Source organism: Hibiscus syriacus, unplaced genomic scaffold (genome assembly GCF_006381635.1).
Source record: "Hibiscus syriacus cultivar Baekdansim isolate YM2019G1 unplaced genomic scaffold, ASM638163v2 tig00113338_pilon, whole genome shotgun sequence".
Taxonomy (NCBI): domain Eukaryota; kingdom Viridiplantae; phylum Streptophyta; class Magnoliopsida; order Malvales; family Malvaceae; genus Hibiscus; species Hibiscus syriacus.
The window spans coordinates 436,352-459,186 of record NW_024063457.1 but is presented as its reverse complement, the minus strand read 5'-3'; the positions used below and the strand labels follow the sequence as shown (position 1 = coordinate 459,186).

Genomic DNA, 22,835 nt, shown 5'->3' with positions numbered 1-22,835 from the left:
GACAAAATTTCAGAATCATAGGAAGCGTAAACGATCACCGATGCCGCAGAATAAACGGCCGCTATACCACCATCCGGTAGCTATTTGAATAGCTGGGTGCGAGGATGGGTGGTGAGGGAAAAAAGTGTAAACAAGGTGAAAGAGTTCTCGGCAATGAGAATGGCAAGTACTAGGTTTTCGCCCCCGAAATAGTAAAATAATTTGGTTTCGCGATGTGAGATGGATGATACGGTCGTCGTAACTTTGGGACGGAAGAGGGTGGCTTCCCATACTAATTTTTAATTTGCCCCAAATATATGTCACCCTTAATTTATTTTAAACGTAAATCCTAATTGGTTGAAGAAAATATTAAAATAATTTAGGTCATGACAGTGTAACCGAAAAAAAATTTAAAAAATTAATGTATAAAATTTAGTTATTAAATTGAAAAATATTAAAATATAATGATCAAAATAAAAGAGATGGTAAAGTTTAATTGATAAATTTATAATTTACCCTTTTTTGTTAAGTAAAACCTTTGGAATTTCTGCACACCCCACTAATTCAAGTTGTTCAAACGGGGTGCAGCTCCGAGGTGGACGCTATTTTTTTCCCCTTATGCTTCATCCGTCTGAAGTTGTACAGCAATTAACCTCAAAAGATCTTAGCGTTTGGAGTTTGCAGAAATAATTGGTTTAAATTTAAATTTTAATAGAATCGAGTAGGTAGTAAACAATGGTTTGGGCTTTGCTTCCCGTCGATCCTTCGTCAGGCAAGTAAAGCTTAATTGAAGTGCTACTATTGCTTCATTTTTGCGTTGCATTATTTTCAAGACTGAAACCCTATTGCATTTGGGCAGCTGAAGAAATAGGAGAAGAAGATAAGTATTATATCTTCAAGAAGGGAACGTATACTGTGGGTCGAAAAGGTTATCGAATTTGCTCCTTTCACTTTCTTTTCTTTTCTTTCTGTGAGGAAATTGATAGATTCTAATTTTTGTTTTCATTTTGCTATATTGGGGTTTGCTCTCCTTTCCTTTGTGCTTTGATTTGTTGAAGGGTGTGATGTCATCATTCACAAAGACAAGGGCGTGTCCAGAATCCATGCTCACATAATGGTCGATGGAATGACTCAATCATCTCAAGTTACTATCAAAGATTTGTCCAAGTACGGGACATTCATTAACAAGAATCTCACTTCTAACAAGAAAGTTCATCAATTTCCTAATAAACAGACCTCTCTGGAAGATGGGGACCTTCTTTCTTTTGGAACTGGAAATGCAACCTTAAGGTACTGTCAATTTAATGATTCCTTTATTTCAATGAATTCAGTGATTTCGTACCGAATGACTAAATCCTCTCGCCCCTTGTATATGTTCAGATTCTCTTATGTGCCGCTTGTATTCTACATCTGCTGTGCTGAGGCCTCCCATATGAGTCATTATCTTGAGGACAAAGTTTCATCCATTGGTTAGTTAAAATTTATCGTTTTGGCTTCAATCTTCATAAAGCTTTTTGTCTCATAATTTCACATTTAAAACTTGTTCTTTTTTCTTTTAGTCCTTTTATCCGCATTCTGAAAAAATTAATGTTGCGTCTAGAATTAAGATAGAGAAACAAAAATTGATGGAACCTGGAGTTCTTTTGTTGTACCCTCAAGCATTTTGCTGACCATGCTAATATGATCTCGGCGTTCGAAAATATTGTCATTATTTCCCTGTTTGGTATGAGCAATTGTCATTATGTCCTTGTTTTATATTTGCAATAAACAAATAGAAGCTGCTCAGACAATCAACTTCTCTCAAAACTAGGTGCATTGGGGTTGAAACTAATTGTGGAATTTGCAGCAATCAGCAGAAGGAACATTTTTTCAAAGGAAAAATTAGCTAAAAGAATTGGATTGTATTCATGTAGTTATCTTTGTAAAGACCACTATCTGAGTCTTAGAGTTCAACTCCTCGGACTTTTCCAATAAGGTGGGCACTGCTTTACTTGGATGGCAGATGGCAGTTATGTTGCAGGGAGAAAAATATCGTTCTCCAGGGGGTTGACTTGTGCAAGTCTTAGAATTATAATCTTCAGTTCTTTACCTTAGGAAATAGGGTAGAGTGGTGAAAGTCTTAGAATCTTGATCTTCATTTCTTTTCCTTTTGCATGTATTGATTTTGCATTAGGCACTGTTTGCTTTCGGAGGAGAGGAAAGTTCTTTTTGTTATAACACCGATTTTGTTCTATATTTTTGGCTAACTCTATCATTTCCTTGTCATGAAGGTGCTCGTCTTATTAATGCCTACAATGAAGATTGTACTCATGTGATTGTTGATCAACACATGCCCCTGAAAAGGGATGTACTTGATGCAATTGTGGATAAGAAACCGCTTTTACATACTAGTTGGCTTGAGGTATAGATTTTTAAAATGCCCCATTTTATCTTCTTTAATGGTAATGATGATGTTAAGTTTAAACAAAACTAATATTTATGTTGGCATGTAATTCTGATTTGATGAGAATGCTTAATTACGAAATACCATACATGTTTCATAAATCTCTTTGTTTGAAACCTTTAAGAGTTGTGCTTATTTTTGTTTTTGATCTTGTCTATCGAGACACTATTAGCTGACTACGAGATTTCCACACTCCAAACATCTGGGATCTTATTCCTACCTAATGTTTACCGAATTAGTGCTTACAATTTGAGATTTTGATGCAATTCAAGCTGCCAAACCTAATTAGAAAGTCCAGGCCTTTGATAGTACAAAGCTTTAAGAATGAGGTATTCCTACCTAAAGTTTGACCTTGAAGTTTCATAGAAGTTAGAGGTTGCTCCTAAAGTCTCTATTTTGATGAAAGGCAAGATTGAAATGCTTTCAATTTGGGAAAAAGGAAATTATCATAAGACAACCCAGAAATAATTAAGAAACACTACCCAAGTATTTAAGTAAAGAGAGAACTCAAGGAAAAAATTGTTTTGCCGGCCGTCGAGTTTGAAATCATCTTTTTACATTTTGCTCCTAGTCAACCAGCTAGGAAAATTTCCTTGAGAAGGTTCTTACTTCCTGTAACAGCTTGAATGATCCGAGTGTTTAGCGATGGTTTCTCCACCTCTTCTGTACATTTTTTAATATGTTTGGCTAAGCCTTAAATTAGAGCCCTTTTTATGTTTTTGTTACAAATGGAGATAAACGTCTATGAATCAAAGCAGCTTATTTAAGTAATTTTTATGAATTCTTCTTTATTTTTGTTTCTTTAATAGACAAGCTGAACTTATATAAGTAATGCTAGTAAATTGTTCCTCTTTTTTTTAAGGAAAACTGTAAATTAAGTTTCAATAAAATCTCAACAATGCAAAATTTTAATTTAATTAAAAAATTATAATTACAGATTAGATTATTAAGTATCAACATATTATTTGTTGAGTGGCACCAAGGTTCATTGTCTATACTTTTTTTTTCTCTGAAAAGATCATTGTCTATATTTGTTCTTCAAGAATGGTCACTCTGTAAAGACACGTTTAGGGCTCAAATACTGAAACAGAATGTAATAAACATCCTCTTAACTCAAATGGCTTTTTTTTTTTTTGCTTGCCTTGTATTTGTTTTAAAAAATGATGGTACATGATGAGGTAAGTTTCAGTTACGTGAAGAACTAAAGTATGCTGGAAAATGCAAAAAGAGTGAAAGAAAATATGCAGGTTTAAGCTTTTGTTAGCTAGAAATCAAATCAAGTGTTTAACCTGCCAAAATGATGCTTTAAGATTACAATTTTCCCAATCGATTATTATCAAATGATGTGGAGTGTAATATTTGGTACCATAGTTAATACAGATAGATTGATTGTGGAGTGCCTTGCACTTTTTCCACGGTCAAGAATGTTTTTGTTGATAAAATTAATACAACTGTTTTAATTGTACTTACCTGTACTTTAGTTGTACTTACCTGTACTTTATTTAGCTTGTAGCTGACAAAAGTATCCACACTGAGTTTCCTGACTGCCGACCGTAAGTATTATTTCAGTGCTTTACCTTTTGGGTTAGTTTTACACATGAAGTTTTTCCTTTATAACAGTACTGATTTATGTTTTCACCCTCAGCCATGTTCCAAAAATAATGGTGGATGGAGTAGTTGTTGAAGTTGCAGACCCAAAAACGCGTGAAAATTGTTTGGGAGAATACACCTTTTTGTTAGAATCTACTCATGTGGTAATATATTTTCATATTTTGTAATTGCTCTGAAGATTTTATTTTCTTGTGTCCACAATCCATATTAAGAAGAAAGTTGGTTCCATTTATATATTCATCTTTTGCTTTTTGTTCACTGGTTCTCACATGCACATGTTAATGTTGGGTGCTTAACACCTGTGGGAAATCTTTGATTTTTTCGGTATCCATTTTATATAGCTTTTCTGGGCAGTTTGCTACTATGTTATCTTATTTTAAAATTGAGGATGTGACACATATGTACATTGTATCAGCAATTAAAGGAATAAATTAGTGAATCTAAAAACTGAAGTGTTATGCTTGTTCCTAACAGTTTCCGACATCTTTTCAGTTACAAAAAAGAATCATAAGGATGAATTAAGAACCCTAAAGCTCTGATACTATGTTCTAAATTGAAAAGAGGAATTATACCTTGTATATTTGTTGAATAAGGAGCGGTACATCTTTATTGCACATAACCCAGTCTAATTAGGGAAACATAACTAAATACATAAGGCCATTTATTTTCAAAAAATAAAATATCTCCAAAAATATGCTATTTCTCCTAAAAATCTACTATTTCTCATTAAATATTCCCTAAATCTAATCTCTGGTTACAAGGAATAAATCAATGAATAAAATCTCGATATTCTAGGGATTCATTTCACGGTTCTCCCACAATTTTTCTTGTCACTTGTGAGCTCTTAATGATTTAGTTGTCATAGTTTTATTGTTATAAAAGCTCATTCATGCAGTTGCCTCCATCAGGTCTATGGTTTTTTTGAGTTACCATGTGGTGTATTGCATTCCATCTTTATTTCAAAATTTGAAATGCATGTCCTTACCTACATATCGTTTTCATCCTATGCCAACTTTTATTGTTGAATCTCTTTGGATTAATATAATTAGTGAGAGAAAAGTTTGTAAACTTTAATGCTTGTTCCTAAGACTAGTTGGTATCTAGGAACTTTGAGCTGAAATGTCTTTCTTAGTTTTTTATGTTTCATTGTTTTGTGCAGTACAATTTTGGGGATAGATTGCAGTCACTACTAGAAGTGAGTGGCTCAAGGGTTATCTGGGTTAAAGACATTCGTTCAAATAATCAGGTACATTTCATATTTCATGTTTTCTTTCCAACAACCCGTCAGTTGTAATGGCATCGTATAATATGTTTGCTCTGAAGAAGTTACATAAAATCATTGTTGAGACATAAGTATTCTTTATGCTTGTGTCTTTGTATTTTTCTTTTGTCGTTGTTTGTACAAATTCATAGAAAACATTATTCAAGTGTTCATTGTTCATTTATGTTGTGGTTTAACATAGAATATCAATATTGTTTGGTAACACCTAGAATTAAAAAGCTTAAGCATCTATCACCTTTTGCAGAAGTTTTAGCCCTGAGTTCCCCATAACCTTGAACAAAGAGATGGGAGGTAAACTTAGATTTGATCGTTTCAACCTGTTGTAATCTAAGAGAATAAATAGAGAGAGAAGGGAAGAATAATAGTGTTAACGTAAAAAAATTGATTATTGAAGTTTGAAGTAGGAGATTTTAAGAGTTTAAATAAACTGAGTGGATGGCTTCTAATATGACTTTTCCACTAAAGATAAACTTTTATCTAGATTATGAAGACTCTTAAAATTTATCTTATCATAAAAATACTCCTAAAATAAATGAGATTTCTACTACTACACGGCTACTTCTGAGTTCTGACACTCCCCCTAAAGTTGGTGAGTGGTTGCGTTGGTAACACTTAAAGGTTTTGCTCTTGTTATCACATGTCGGAGCATGGGAAGGTTTTTCAATGGTGGCTTCCATCTCCGATGCCTTCTTGGGATCCTGACAAGACCTTGCTGATCATTTGCTATTGAGGTCGATGTTTTTGGTTGCTGCTATTCGTTAGTGGCGTTGTTGGTTTTGGCATTTTGGTACAGTGGAGGATTTTTGTTGATTTTCAGTTGTTGGATACCACTTAGTCCATACGTATATTGAGACCATTTTTTTACTGGGTAGATAGTATTATTTTGTTTCGGATCACTGAGCATCAATTAATTGGGTCCAACTGTCTATACTAGAGCAAAATATTGTGCATCTACCTACAAAGTATAGATAAGGATGATCACTTGACCGATGATCCTCCAACTAATGAAAGTAGAAAGCTCTGTAAAAGGGAATGTATCTCGTATGTATAAGGTATGAAAATCCTTTTATCGTGTTGAGAATGAGGGTAAATCTTCCACTACCCATTTTATGGAATTCAAGAGAATTAATGGAGAGCTGAATGTGCTTTTTTCATTTAATATCGATGTCAAAGTGTTTCAAACTCAACGAGAACATCCTTATCTATACTTCGTAGGTAGATACGCAATATTTTGCTTATTCAGCTCCAGACTAGAATGTTTGATAATTGCTTTTGTCATTTAATATCGATGGCCATTTTTAGGACTTTTATCTTGAATTTATTTGATAATTGCTACTCTTATTCTGCCAATAGAATGTTTTCTGATAATTAATTATTAAATATCAATTCTGCATTTTACTGTTGATTTATTGATTAGGCTTCAAGTGATAACCCTGCAAATTCATTATCTGCATGTAGGCTTGCTAATGAATATTTTTCTTCTAGGCTTTTGAGCGCGGAGAAAATACTTGTTGTACTTATGTTGCTCCTGGAAGATCAGCAGACAAGTTTGACCGCTTAGATAAACTAGGTTTGTCATATAGAGTGAATGAGATGGCATTAATTCGTGCTCTTTTATCTGGAAAATTGGATCACTCTATGTTGATATCATCATCAGGTAAGTATTCATGTTATACTCCAGATAAGGCACATCTGATTTTTCCATAAACATGTTTTATTTTTTAAAATTGAAAGAGCACTCATATATTAAAGAAATTGAAGTAAAAATAGAAAATTGAAGACAAAAAACTGGGATAGGAAAATTGTGGGGGGTGAGGGGGAATTAGAGAGAATAGAATGGAAGGGGGAGAGTGCCTCATGCCGGGCACATAGCATCGATTTAGCCTGAAGATTATCTGTCGGATGGCCAAATTAGCACCTGTCAGCCATCTTTATCTCTCTTCACTTACTCCGTCTCCCCAATTTCTATCTTTAATTTTGATTTAAAAATCTGATTCTTTTTGTTGAAAAATTCTAATTCAAAATTTTAAGCAATTTAGAAAACTAAATTAAAAAGAAAAACGATGTGTCACTTTGAGGTTTGCTTTAGGGTAAACTTTTCTTTTTCTACTTAAACGAAGGTTCTTTGGCTGTTAAATTTTGTAAATGATGCTTACATACTAAAATATCCTATGATGCAGTTTTCTCTGTAGTATTTGTATTGTATTAGTTTTGCAATATTATGATCTAATATTTTTATGCATATGGTTGTTCCCAAATTTTGACTGGACTCTGGAATCATCTTTTAACTTCTATTTTTGAACCGATTCCTCTTATTTCCTGTTTTTCTGTTCCATTGAAATAGCATTTACTTAGAATTTATGAATATTGTTAAATTTAACGAGTTCTCTCCTTGCAGTTCCTGTTTCTTCTTGCTCCACTGATGAAACTGTAGTAGCTGATTCAGAAGAGGAAAATGAAACAGCTACATCAGTTAATGCAAATTCTACTATTCAAAATAAAGGAGCTCGGACTTATGTGAACAGAGGAATTTCCATGGAATTCCCTAGCTATGTGAGCAAAGCAGAAGTTTCTACATGTCACGATACTAGTAAATTGGAGGATGGCATAAAAACCTCCAAAGATGATAATTGTTGTTTGACAGCAAGAAGAGATAAGGCCGACGAGGCTGAATATGGAAGTTCTAGTATTGTTTATAGCCAAGTTCTAATAGTTAGAGATGTAAATGTAAGTTCGAGAAGTAGCTATAAAGCTGACAATGGGGTTATAAACTACAAGCGCTTTCGCAAGGTAACAACTTTTGTGCATGCATTAAGTTTTTTTCTTGTTTCATGTCATCATGAATTTATGTTGCTAATTCTCCTGGATTCTGTCGAGACATCAAAAGTGTGCTTTCTTACTTTTTATTTTATAATTGTTGGGACTTGGATCTGATTGTGTTAAATCGATTTCTTTTTACTAATTTCTTATGTCATCACTATGTTGCCACATCTAATTTGCCAGCTAGGAATTCCTCGCCAAGTACATATGAGTTGGAAAACTAGGGTTCATTTTGAATTAATTCTACTCATGTGTGTATGGTTGGAATATTATCTGTTCAATTATTATTATTATTATTGTGTCTTATATTCACAAATCTATGTAGGCAAGCATTCAGTCAGGAAATAGCTTCAGCAATCTTGTTCCATTTTCAAAATATCCTTACAAGTAAGATACTAGTTCATAGGTCTATATGGATTCCACATTATGTTTCATTGTTTGGTTTGTATATTATTGTTTTTTGTATCCGTGTGCACCATTGTGTTTCCTTTTCTGGATCCTAGAGATTATGAATTTGGAAGTGGGGAGTTGTCTGAGTCTGTTAAAGAGGAGAAAAAGAGAAAGAAGATGGACGCCATTGCGGATGACATGTTTAACAGTGAAAAGGTTTATGTTTTGTTTAATTTATTTTGGTTTTGATTTGGTGATATATATATTCCTGGCAAGTAAAGTAACTCAGCCTCTAATATGATAATGCAGGGGGGAAGACAGCGTGGTTTATCAGGTTCTCTTCGTCGTGGGGGACTTCATATGCGGGGTTGACAAAGGTGTTGTATTTAGTGCAGTGTCTTCCTTATGTAATCACTAGATTATACCTTTGCTAGAGGGACACATGGCATTAGTTAAAAAGAGCTTGCGTCACTGCCATGTGTATATAAAAACATACATTATATTTGGGAGGAGAGATCATTTTTATGTTTCTTGAAGTTTAATTAGTCTACTGATTATTGTAGTCCTTAAAAGTTTTGTATTTACGAGTATGTAATAGTAAAGTGTGGATATGAAAGGTGTGCACGCATATATGTTGATATGCAAAACAGATTGTAGGCGGGTAAAATTTTATTAATATGATAGTGTCACGGGCCGACCCAAACACTTGAGACCAATGCACACTTTCCCACAACACATTGGGCTCAATTGGTCCATCGAAATTGACTTGATCTTGTTTCCTTCTAGGTCTGCCTACAACAGTCTTAGTTCATCAAGTCCCAAGACAATTAGGAATGAGCATGAGGCTTGAATTTAAGGTTGAGTTTTTTCTTTTAAAAATTAGGTTTAGGTTTGGACGGTCGGGTCGGGTTTTAGAATTGATAATCGATTTCAGGTTGGAGTGAAGTTTGCATTCTAGGTGAAATTTGCTAAAATAAAAGTCTCCTATGAAAAGAAAAGGTTCGTATTAGCTGCAACATAAGATAGTTGTTAGAAGGTTTGTGAGAAAGAAGTGCCATTGGATCCTGAAACAATTAGGAAATACTTGGAAGTGTGAGTAAGTACATTGAGTTTATCAACTCTGATGTGACCGTCTAGGTTTAAAAATTACTCAAGCAAGCTCTTGGGGTGGAATTTCCCTATAAGAACAATATAATACGCTCCAACATTCATTTTATAATCATGAAATACAATTTGATGTCATTAGAAATTTTTATTAAAAATGTCTTTTTTAACATTACACTTTTAAGTGTCTGAACCGTAACGGTCGTTAAATTTGATCGGTATCTAACATGTGTCATATATATAAAATTTTTGATACATGCACTACACGCCCAAATGATGAACTTACTTTGCCTCCAGACCCAATTACCAGAAGACGGGCTAAACTACTCAAGGATCAACTCCAAACTACACAGACTTTCGTCAACAAGGACCTTCAAGCCCACGTGGAATTAGAAGAGTTCAAGGAGAGAAAACCATGAAGACATGCCCGAAACTGAGTTCGAACTACCATGAGCCCAATATTTTGTAAAGTTACCCAATATTACATCTATAAAACTTAGGCTAACTCATAGATTTAATAATTATTAGTTTACTTTATTTTATTTAGGATCATGCCCAATAAGCCATTGGAATGTAACCTTTGATAGCTTATCATCCTTTCCAAGCAAGCCCATCACGCCCAAAGCCTTTATCAATACCCATTCCCCTTACTTATTACATGCTTGGACGCCTATCAAGAGCACATATCACCATTAATGCTCATTCATCTTCTAGAATGGAAGGTATGGACTGCTCATCAAGTTCAAGACTCATTTCAAGTCATCTTTTATTGCCACCGTCGGATTAAAAGCTTCATCAATGGTCACTATTCAATGTCGCCCATGCACATAGATTTATGAGAGTTTTATATATTTTTGATGTTGTTTTTATTATTATTTTATTTGCTATTCATGTTAGAACGAGGACTCTTCAAACCCTATATAAAGAGGCCCTCCCCTCTTATTGTAATCAACAACTTTTATTCTTTTATATACAATACAACAAGAGTTCGTTTTTGCAAGAGTTGATTGCCTTGTGCCTTTGAAGCATCTTCTTCTTTAGTTCTTTCGAGCTCTTGAGAGAGAGATCTTCACACTCTGGTTTGCCTATTCATTGCAATTATGAGGGTTGGTTAGAGTCGTATTATTGAGTTTACCTTTTTTATTTTGACTAGGAGGGTTCGATAGGACATATCCATATATCTTTCATCAAACCATCACCGTTATCTTTTATCTTCATCATCATCTTCACCATAACCCCTAGTTTTATACCATCTTCACCATAAAACCTAGGGTTTGCGACAATTTCATACCTATCGGGGTAAATTTTCAAATTCGTTTTTCTCTTAATCCGACCATCCGATTTTAATTTCGTTTTCACCATCTTCTTCCTCGTTTTATCCTTTTCCAATGAGCATTCATCCATTAAAATCCAGCAACTAAATCATTGGGGGGCATCTTCAAAAGGGAAGATTCATTATTTCTTTTATTACATGTTTTTTTCTTATATTTAATTATTACCCTTGTTTATCTTGTCTTTATTCTTCTTTAATATTATTACCCTTATTTTTTATTATCTTTAATCTTCTTCCTTTTCCTGTCTTCCAGCAACTAAAGTTCCTCAAAAACCCTAATCTTGTTACCAATCCTAGTTCACCCATTCAAAGTATTTCATTTCTTCATCAAGTTTAGGATATTCTTAGGTTTGTCCCCTTGATGAGAGTAACGTTCACATCATCTGGTATTGTTTCTCTATTAATTTCAAAAATTATTTTACTTAAAAAATTAATATTATAATTAAAAACTAAAACCCTTAAATTTTATATTTTTCATCGCCAGTCGACTACTGTCAGTCTGTGATCATTACCATTGACACTATCTATAACCCCCTAGACCTAGCCTAAGAGTTATAACTAAATCAGGGTGACCACGTTGATCGTGTAAACAATCCATGAACGTGAATTATTAATAAGTCATTTTGAAAACATCTACCGAATACAATATCAGAAATAAACTCACACCGCATCTTAAGAAGGTTGGGAAATAAATATTAAATCCCACAAAGTTTATAATCGAGACCACACCTCCGATAGCCGAATTGGTCCTATATTTGGATAATTTGAAAAAGAAAGATGGAAACAGAGTGAACTACAAGGCTCAGTGTGTCCTCTAGATTTAATCAGGTAATATCAAAAACTCAGAAAATTCAAGCATAAAATAATAAGCAAAATAATAATTGAACAATATTAAAATTTGGATATTTTACCAGCGAAATATCCCAATAAAAATTCACAATCTTACCTTTCATTCTGAAACATCATATTACTTCGTAGAGGATTCCAACAGAAATCAAAATAGGGATTTACCCCTCCATATAGGATCCCAAGCTTGAGTTACTCCAACTGATGACAGTTAAACGAACTACTACCAATGTTGATTACATAAATATTTCCGTGAGAATCATGTTGGGAGGATTGTAACATTCTGAAATCAGGGTTAGTGATAAAAATTAGAATTTTTAAAATTTGGGGATCAATTTAGGAAAAATTAAAAGTTCAAGAATTTTAATAGGAATATTTCATTATTGGATGAAAGGGTAAATATGAAATGATTATAAGGGCATTATGGTAATATTAGCTTAAAAGATATTTTCTCCCTTTTATAAGAATGAAACACATGGGTTTGGAGAGTTATCTGGAACTCTTCTTTTTCTTCTTTCTTTCTTCTTCCCGTGTGTTCATGCTTAAGCCTCAAATGTGAGTTTTAATTTTTATGGTTAATTATTGAATATTTGAGTTGTGTTTTATTCTTTGAGTGTTATTTAAGCTTAAAGAAATCTTATATAAGCTTATAACACCAAGCGGAAAGAATTAGAAAGGAATTTTATTAAGAGTTAAGAAATGAACTTTTGTTATAAAAATGTTTTTGAAGTTCCAAGAATGAATTTGACTTGTCAAAGGGTTAATTAAGAAGTTAGAGGTGATAGAACTGAATTTAGAACACATGGAAAATTTAATGAAATTCTTTGATTCAAGAATTATGGTGGATTATGGGAGATGGTAAAGTGATATAGTGTTATAAGAAGGTTTATATATGTATAGATTAGTTTTAAGGTACAAGGAAGGATTAATAAGTAGAATTTGGGGTCAAAACAAGATATTTTCATGCTCAATATGTAATTTATGGGTTGTGTGCATCGATGCATATTCAATGTGTACCGATGCACTCTCAAATAAATAAACATCGAATGCCCTTAGTGCATCGATGCACTTCTTTGCATCGATGCACCCCCTTAAAATGAAAACATCGAAGGTGATTGGTGTACCGATGCATAGGTAGTGCATCGATACACATATTAAGGGATGCATCGATGCATGGTATAATGTACCGGTGCACTTCAATAAGAAATGAAATAAATCTTTCTTTCAGTCTAAGAAATTATAGATTATAGTATATCAAGGGAATACTGATAGTATAAATATATGATTGTGTAGACATCGATCGAAAGCAAAGTTCGGATAGGTCTGCAGAGTAAGATACGCAAAGAAAACAAGAGCTTAAGAGTGTTCATTGAGACCAGGTGAGTATATGATAGTAAGTGTACGTTATGTTAAGGAATTAAGACTTGCGATGAGTCTAATTCCGATATTATATGATATAAGTATTAAAACATAAACATGTAGTGATATGGTGTTAGATGTATGGTATATGAGTAAATGCATATGTTTAATTGTTGAATGCATTTTTATGTATGAACTATGTAAATGTCTGTATTATGATAATAGGTCATGCGATCATGAAATATATGATAAAAATATATATGAAAATAATATGACTCATATGTCCTTCTATTAGAATGCTATATGATATGTTAATATAATAAGATAGATTAGATATTGATAATAAGACATAAGATTATATGCATATGTAATATATGTTAAAAGATAAGAAATAATATGTTATATGCATATGAGAAAAAGGTATATGTGATGTGACCATGTGTGAAAAGGATGAATAATGTGAATTTCATGGAAAATGCTACGTGAAAGTAAACTACGTGACTATGTGATCATATGAAATGTGATAAAGAGCTATGTGAAAGAACTATGTGATATGAATATGTGAATGTGTAATGAGGTAAAAGATAATGCTCATGTCATTTGTTATGAGAGCTATAGGTATAGTTGGCATGCCAAGAGTCGAGGGTCTACGCGGTCATTCGGGACATAGTGGTCATTCGGGACATATGTGTTATATATGGTCTTTCGGGACATCTACGTGGTCCTTCGAGACAAATTCTACGTGTCCCTAGTGGGATTTATACGAGCTGTGGTGACATCATAATGCACAACCTCTATGTACTTGCGTACCTTAAGTTCTCAATAGTGTGCATGGGCTTTGAAAAGAAACATAATTTGATATAATGATATAGGTGTTTCTCGTGAAATGGTATATGTGATATGTGATATATATATAAGTAATAAGTTAGGATCATATTATAGTAATGGTAACAAGTGCATATGTGTAATGGTGATATGAGATGTTATATGGTTATGTATGATATGATCATAGTAATTACCCATGTATTGTTGTGTATTGAAGTTATATTATATGTTTATGTTCAATATATGCTCATATAATGGAATGAAATTAATGACAAGGAAATAAGTAAGGATAAATATGTTAGTGATGAGTTCAATAGGTGTATAAGTATAATGTGTATTACATAAGATGTTCATGCAATTATTAGTTTACCTTATATATTTACATGTCTCACTAAGTCTATGACTTAGCGTGTAAGTGTCTTACACATAGGTGTGGATCAATCAGAAGATCAAGTTTGAGATCCGTAAAGTAGCATATCTCCGTCAAAGATCAGATCAGAAATATTTTTGTAAAGTACGTCATGTCATATAATTTAGTATGTTGGCATGTAACTAAGTCACTAAATATGTACGCTCTGATGGAGTCTGTTAAGGTTTTTGACACGTTTATGTACAAGAATTTCTTATAGAATAGAAGTTTTAAATTTGCTATGGTTTTTTTATAAAAGTATATGCTTTGACTGGTCAATGTGACACCTCGGACTCGTATCCGGGTCGGGTACGAGTTGGGGGTGTTACAAGGATAGTTTGGAAGATTTTCAGCCAGCAGGGAGCCTTGAAGCTTCCAGCACTTCTCCCAAATATGGTCGACTTTCTTGTATTGGTTGCACCAAGAATGACCTTTCTTTGAACAAGCATCACCTGTCGAGTGAGTGACTAGAGTAGAAACGTCAACAATAGCAGACAAAAGCATCAATTAACGGCATCTTTCTTCATGACGAACCTCGAAAAAAACTTCACAGAGGGACAGAATAGGTTTAATGCCTAAAATTCTACCACGGACGCGTCGAGAGTTGCTACTAGCCCGGACAGGAACTGAAACACCTGACGTTTCTCGAGCAACCCTTTGAAAAGTCTTGTATCCGCACCGCAGTGCCAATCATGGGATTCAAAGAGATCTAATTGTTTCCACATGAGAAACAAGTGAGTAAAGTACTGTGTGAAACTCAGATTACCTTGTTAAAATCACTAATCTGATATTCAATTCCAAACAAGGCAGTCGAATTATCAAAATTGGAATAAGTTTCATGAGAAACAGTTCATATTTCGGTGGCAGTCGCATATATCATGAAATTTTCACCAATTTCTGGCATCAAGGAGTTGAGTAGCCAGGACATGGTCATTGTATTTTCGGTCAGCCATGTTTCATATTAAGGATCAGGCGGGTCTGGAATCGGTATATTAGCCGAGAGATACTGCTGCTTCTGGCGACTAGTGATATATAGATGAACTGACTAAAACTAGGGAATATAATTATTGTTATTCGAGTGATGAAATGTGATGGAAGAGAAGTATGCATCGGTGGTGATCGGGTGAGCGATAGAGGTGCCAACCTCCGGAGGAAATTCGGATGATTGCGGATGAACCATCGTCGATAGAAAGATGAGAACCAGGGAAGGAGTCATAAGGAGGAATTTTCAGTCGACAAAGGGTTCTTTCTAAAGGGGAAACTACCCACTATAGTATTGTGATAAGGGCAGTTAACCTATAGGGGCAGCGTTGTAATGAGGGCGAAAGGAAAATAACGCTACGATGAAGCGCACTAATGTTCGAATTTGCGTCACACAACGACGGGAGGCAAGGCATGATCGACGCCTACCATTAAGATATAGGTTTACGACAGGGTAAAAATAGGAAAATAAGGATGAGTTGAAGTGTGAATCTTCAATCCACGTATATTGATTCTAAACAGGATACAAGTATATTTATACAACATGTAAAAGTATTTAATTTAAACTAGACTACCTATGAAGTTATCCTTATCTATATAAAAGTTAGTGGGATATAGAGTTTTTTTCTTCTTTTTCTTTTAACGATTCATTCCACTATTATGATATATTTCATGTTTATTGATAAATGAGGTTTCAACTGCATATGGTAATAAATGAAATTTGTATTAATGATTGTTTTCAATAGTTTAAAAGATTGAATTTGATATGATAAGTTTATATGACACTTTAGATTAGATATAGCTGTTTGGATTAAGTTTGAGATATTACATTAATTATCGGATTGCAACGAGTAGGGTTTTTGTCAACCACATTCAATCAAAAAATATGTATAATTCATTTGAATCTGATCCGAGAATTATATATCCTCCATCTGACCCGATTCGAAAACATGTATCCTCTACCTGATTCTGACCCGACCCGAATTTTTGGAATATAAATTCTACCTGATCTGATTCAGTATAAAATAAGAACTTAATTAAAATAAGGATAAAGTATATAAATAGTCCTCAAACTTTTAGGACACTTGCATTTTATTCACCCAACTTTTGAAATTTGCAATACAATCATCAAACTTTTAGTTCATTTTCATTTTGGTCCCTATCGTTACCTCCCGTTAGTTTTTGTTGATGTAGCACTTAACTCCGTTAACTTTTCTGACGTAGCAGATTCTTCTTCTTCTTCTTCTTCAAAGCAATCATCTTCAGCTTCAAAACTCGATTCCAAAATCGACCCAACATGTAAGAGGGATGGGAGATAGCAATTAGCAAGCTACAAAGACGTTGAGGTTGGGTTTGAAGCACGGCAGGGGCGAGATCGTTAGGGGTTGGAGCTGGATGAGTAGTGACCCCATGGTAAGTATCTATGTGGCAATTAACATTCTCATCATCATCCATATACTGATTAGATTCATCATGTGCCACCTACATGCATGCACACCATGATCAATTCCTTAATTGTTTTATCATCCAAAGCCATTTTTAATATAACATTACCTTTGCATTGGGATATATGTCTTTGTGGTGATAAAGCCATGGTATCTGATCTAGGGATATCCTTCCTGCCAGTAACATTGAAGAAGAAAAAAGTAGATGGAATGTGAAGAGACATAGTAGGAAGAAATGTGCTAGCAACTTAGCCTTCATTACTTGTATTGCAGAAGTAAAAAATCTCTATCTGGAAAATGATTATTTATATAAGATAAGATTTTTTTAATGGAATATAAAATTGATGTTTGACAATTATTGTTGAAGGAAACATGTGTGAGCCCCACACCCTATCATTTGCATGTTGCTTCCAACTCTGGGAATTCAAAGTTTCGAGACTCCAAGATCGACCAATCCCAGGCTCCTCCATCACCATCTGTCTCGATTTCTTCCTTATTATATGTTTAATATCCATAAGAGTGATTTTGTTGAACATGATTATTACGTGAAAACGAGCAGTGAAGGGAGAAAATGGTGTAAAATGGAGCAGAAATGAAAAGAAATGGGTTCACGTGGATGTTTCTATGTGAATTAAAATAACTCTCCTCCACCGTGATGTTGTAGAATTAGAAGCAGGTGTAGTTTGTAGTGGGAGTTGATGAAGCCGGTTGTCGAGGAAGAGAAGAAAGTTGTTTATACACATAAACTGGAGTATAATTGTAACACCCCTAACCCGTATCCGACCCAGATCCGAGTCCGAGATGTCACATTGACTTTTCAAACTTTGACTCTTAAAGAAAATCATGAAAATTTTAAACTTTCATTAAAATAAAAGATGTTAATTCACATAAGTTGGACCAAAATAAACAAAATCAATCAGAGCATTAGTAATTCACAATTTCGTTACATGCCAACACATTATATACAACCAAATATCTACACTTAACTACAATTATGATATGATCTGTGGAAAGGAGAGTCTGACCTGTCTTGATCCTCTTCACTTATCATCTCGCTTTTCAGAACCTACATGTGAAACACTCACACTCTAAGTCGATGACTTAGTGAGGCAAAAATATAATGTAAACTATAACTTGTAATCATGCATGAATAATTACTACTATTATATCATATCACTCATATCCTTATTCATGTAACAAATACACTACATACATACATACATACATACATACATACATGTCATTATCATTCATATCTCTTATTCTCTTGTTCATATAATCTCTCATGTTCATATCAATATCTTAACATGTACTCATTTATCATATAACATATACAATCAAGCAACTATATCATCTTCATTTTTTCACTATCATAGATTCCTTTTATATATGATCTTATGATTACCATTTGTACAATCATATATCACACATAACATTTCACAAGGAAACAAACATATCATCATATCAAGTTTATTTATATCTTTATTAGCCCATGTACACATGTGAGAACTAAAGATATGCGAGTACATAGAGGTTATGCACTATGTGTCACCAAACGTATAATTCCTTCAAGGGGCACTGAATATTTGTCCCGAATAACCACTATGTCCGAAGGACAACTGATTGTTCCGAAGAACTACTATGTCCCGAAGGACCACTGATAATCCCTCGACTCTTGGCATGCCAACTATACCCCTAGCTCTTCACATAACATGGACATATCTTGTATACCATTACACATCTTCACATAGCCACATAACTTTTCACATAACATTTCCATTTGCACATGTAATTACTTATTTTCACATAGCTCGTGTTCCATATTCATATCTCATAAGCACGTAGCTATTACTTATATTCACATATTTCACTTATGCGTAGAACATTTTCATATAATTAACATTACATGTCATATAGCTTATATTCTTCTCACGTAGTCACATAGATCCATAACATATAACATATATCCAAAGTGCATAGAATCGCGTAGATCATATCATATAGCTTAGATTATTTCTTAGATGTTCATGTAAACTTACCTATCATATCTTGTTCACATATAAATATACTTCATATAGCACATAGAAACACCTATACACTCACATAGCTTATATCATTTTCCGAGTCCTTTCATATTACTTGATAACATATATCATATATGTATAATAACTTATGTCATCATTTACCTTATGCTTCATTTCTTTGTATTCCCTTATATTACTAAACTATGTTGTATTCCAAACATATATCATTTAATAGTATTTTATTATATTAATTTAATCTATTTACTTAATTCAATTTCATATATTCCTTGTAACCTTTTCATATAGCTCATAATCTTAGCATATAACTTATCTTATATATTCATCATCCTTTTTATATTCAAGTTTCCTAATTGATATACTATTCCCATTTATTCTATAATTCAATTATTTAGTTCTCTTAACTTCATTAAATCAAAAAGCTCTATTTACTAATTCTCATAATGGATCATACCACTATGTACTTGTCCAACTCATGTTTCTACTGAGCATATATTGTTACACATGTTTACCTAGTTCCTATCACTTCTCATGAACTCACTTTCATCATATTTTCCTATTATTACATATTTTATCTCATAATCATGTATTCACATAGTCTTATATTTCATTATCATATGACTTATTTGTTATCCTATAACTCTTCATAACTTATTTTATATTCTCTCGTTAAACTTAATAGTGTTTTTACGTAAACCACATAGCACATACAAAACATATCAATTCATATAATCAAACATACATACACAAATACTTCATGTTGTTAACATACTTATGATCAAGACTTAATGAACTATTACTATAGGAAATAGACTTATTACAAGTCCAATTTCCATATAATCTATAAAAATAAACTGCACTCACCTTGGCCTCAATACGTTCCAATCCACTTATGATTTCCTCTCTTTCGATTGAATCTTAACTGATAATCATTCCGGAACTTGTTCATGTTCGATATCTACATAATCACACATTGATACATATCAATATCCAATTGATATACTCTAATATATCATTCTTAGACCAAAAGAAAGGTCTATTTCTATTTCCCCTTTGAAGTGCATCGATACACTACCCATGCATCGATACACCCACCACCTTCGATGTTTCATTTTAAGGGGGTGCATCGATGCACTTATGCATCGATGCACTAATTGCATTCGATATTTCTTCTTTAAAGAGTGCATCGATACCACCTTGCCCAGAATTTGCATTTAAGCCCAAAAACCATCAACTTTTCACTCAATACTTCTATTTTAAGCCCCTATCATGTCATTAAAATCAACTACCATTACTTAAACCATCTTATATCCATATAAACCATCTTTATCTTCCATATCTCATCATGATCTTAAAATTTAAGAATCTTACAAAACTTTCAACTGTTATTAATCCTTTCTAACTTCATAAATCTTTTATTCTTATTGATGGCAAGTCAAATTCAACTTTCAATTATTATAAACTCTACTTCAATATTTCACTCAAGAACTCCAAATCTTTAATCTTCATTAACTCATTTATCTTTTGATTTTAAGATAACTTAAGCTTTCCTTAAGCTTAGTTATCATCTAATGTTCAAAACCCCATCTTAAATTCGGCTAAATATCAACCAACAAGAGATCTTACTTGCTTAGGCTTCACGTGAAGAAAGAAGACAGAAGAAGAAGAGAACTGGAGAAATCTCTCATCTTCCACGTGGTTCCCTTATCTTATAAAGGGAAATAAAAATCTTACTTGTCAATTGACCATTTTACCCTTTAATTTATTCAATAATTACCAAACAACCTTCACCTATATTTCCAATAAGTCATTAAACTATTTAACTATTATACTTTATCACCAAATTCTAAAACTTTATAATTTGATCACTAACCTGGTATTGAGGATGTTACAATAATGCTAAACTTAATGAGAAAAAATTATCAAAATGAATACGAAAACCTAAGCAGAAGAATCACCAGTTGAACCCAAAGACTTGTTCTGTAAGAAAAAAAAATAAATTGAAAATATATAAGTAGTACTAAAAATTGTAAGCACTTAGAAAGGGGACATGGTGAACCAGAATTACTTAAATTATTCAGAGATCAAACTCCTATACTAATAGAAGAAGCTAACAATTTTTTGTTCGTTCAAAAACAGGTATTAAACTATTAGTTAAAAAATTTACAGAATAAAGCCTAAAACTTTCAATGAAAGCCATCTATAATACCCATATTAAACAATGAATATAGTTCACCAAAAGAAATTGCAAGGCAAAGTCAATTCAATTACCCAATTTAACCATCCATAAGAATAACAAATTTATTAAACTACTAAAGAAATTGCACTACCTAAAACACCTTTCATGGGAGATAAATCACATATCAAGTAATTATCACATCAAAAAATTCGAATGTGGAAAAAGCTATCACCTTCAACCTCCTTCAATGATCTCACCCCCGTCGTGCTTCAAACCCAACCTCAACGTCTTTGCAGCTAGGTAATTGCTATCTCACATCCCTCCTGCATGTTGGGCCGATTTTGGAATCGGGCTTTGAAGCTGAATTGATTGCTCTGAAGAATAAGAATAAAGAAAGAAGAATAAGAAGAAGTTGTCACGCCAGAAAAGTTAATTGGGTTAAATGACACATCAACAAAAACTGACGGGAGGTAACGGTAGAGACCAAAATGAAAACAAACTAAAAGTTCGATGACTGTATTGCAAGTTTCAAAAGTTAGGTGACCAAAATGCAAGCACCCTAAAAGTTTGATGATTATTTTATATTTTACCCTTAAAAATAATATTTTTTAAAGATTACATTATTATCATTGGGTCAGGTTGGATCGAAGTTTTTTTACCCTTCACCTGAAACCGATACGACGACCTAATCCCTTTAAACTCTGAACTGACTCGACGCGAGCCCTTGTTTTAAATATGACCTTATGAAATCAGATCGGATCGAAACTCGTTAGATTGAAATTAAATTACCATCCTTAATGTTGTTTATCTTGTATAGTTATCTTCGCAATGAAGATAACCTTTTATTCAAGTCGATTGTTGGTCACTTATTTGACGAGAATAATAGGGTAAATTATGCATTAATACTTAAGCATCAGTTTTAGTATGTTTAGTATTTAAACTTTTAAATTTTTTAAAAGTCATGCCTAATATTTAGTTTTTGTTTCATTTTAGTACCCTACTGTTAACAACTTAACACATTTAGAATATAAACGATCAATTTTAGTTTGTTTTAGTTCCTAAGCTTTCATTTGAAAAAAAAAACTTAATGTTAAATTTTGAGTAGGGGTACTAAAATGAAACAAAAACTAAACTTTAGATATGGTTTTGAAAAATATTGAAAGTTTAGGTACTAAAACGGGTCAAAACTGATAGTTTAAGTACTAAACATGTAACATCCGCAATACCGGGTTAGTGACCAAATTGTAAAGTTTCAGAATTTGGTGACTAAAGTAGAAGAATGAAAGAATTCAATGATTATTTGAATATATATATGAAGGTTATTTGGTAATTATTAAAGGAAATTAAGGGTATTATGGTCATTTGACCAGAAAGATTTTTTATAATTTTTTTAAGGGTAATAAGCACGTATGAAGAAGAGTCCAGAGCATTCTTCAGTCTTCTTCTTCCTCCTCTCCACCGTGAAGCTTGGTATAAGGTAAGTGAGTCTTTAGTTGGTTAATTCTTTCGTTTTAAAGCTTGTTTTGATTCTTGGGATATTAAGAAAGATTAAGGAAAGCTTTAGGGGCTTAAACCTCAAGATTAACAAGTTATGAGAAATTAAGAAAAATGAGTTTTTAAGTGAATTTTTGATATGAAAGGAGTTAATAGATTGTGAAGTTGAATTTGACTTGTCAAGGATTAAATTAAGAGGTAGGAAGTGTTAGAATTGGAATTAGAACACATTGGAAATTTGGTATGATTTTTGAATCTTATATGGAAGATAGAATTTTGAGGTTTAAGATGAA

The 22,835-nt window shown here is 33.1% G+C and overlaps 1 protein-coding gene across 1 annotated transcript; it reads left to right on the top strand.

Annotated features, from left to right (window-relative positions):
- The first annotated feature begins 566 nt into the window (after positions 1-566).
- Positions 567-9,169, top strand: LOC120186390 (nijmegen breakage syndrome 1 protein-like). The gene is made up of 13 exons (XM_039190330.1): positions 567-751; positions 839-907; positions 1,038-1,269; positions 1,360-1,448; positions 2,250-2,380; positions 3,929-3,975; positions 4,068-4,176; positions 5,193-5,279; positions 6,801-6,972; positions 7,714-8,105; positions 8,461-8,522; positions 8,639-8,741; positions 8,835-9,169. Exons 1-13 carry the CDS (start codon positions 715-717, stop codon positions 8,895-8,897), a joined length of 1,593 nt encoding a protein of 530 aa, XP_039046261.1. The 5' UTR covers positions 567-714; the 3' UTR covers positions 8,898-9,169.
- Positions 9,170-22,835: the final 13,666 nt, after the last annotated feature.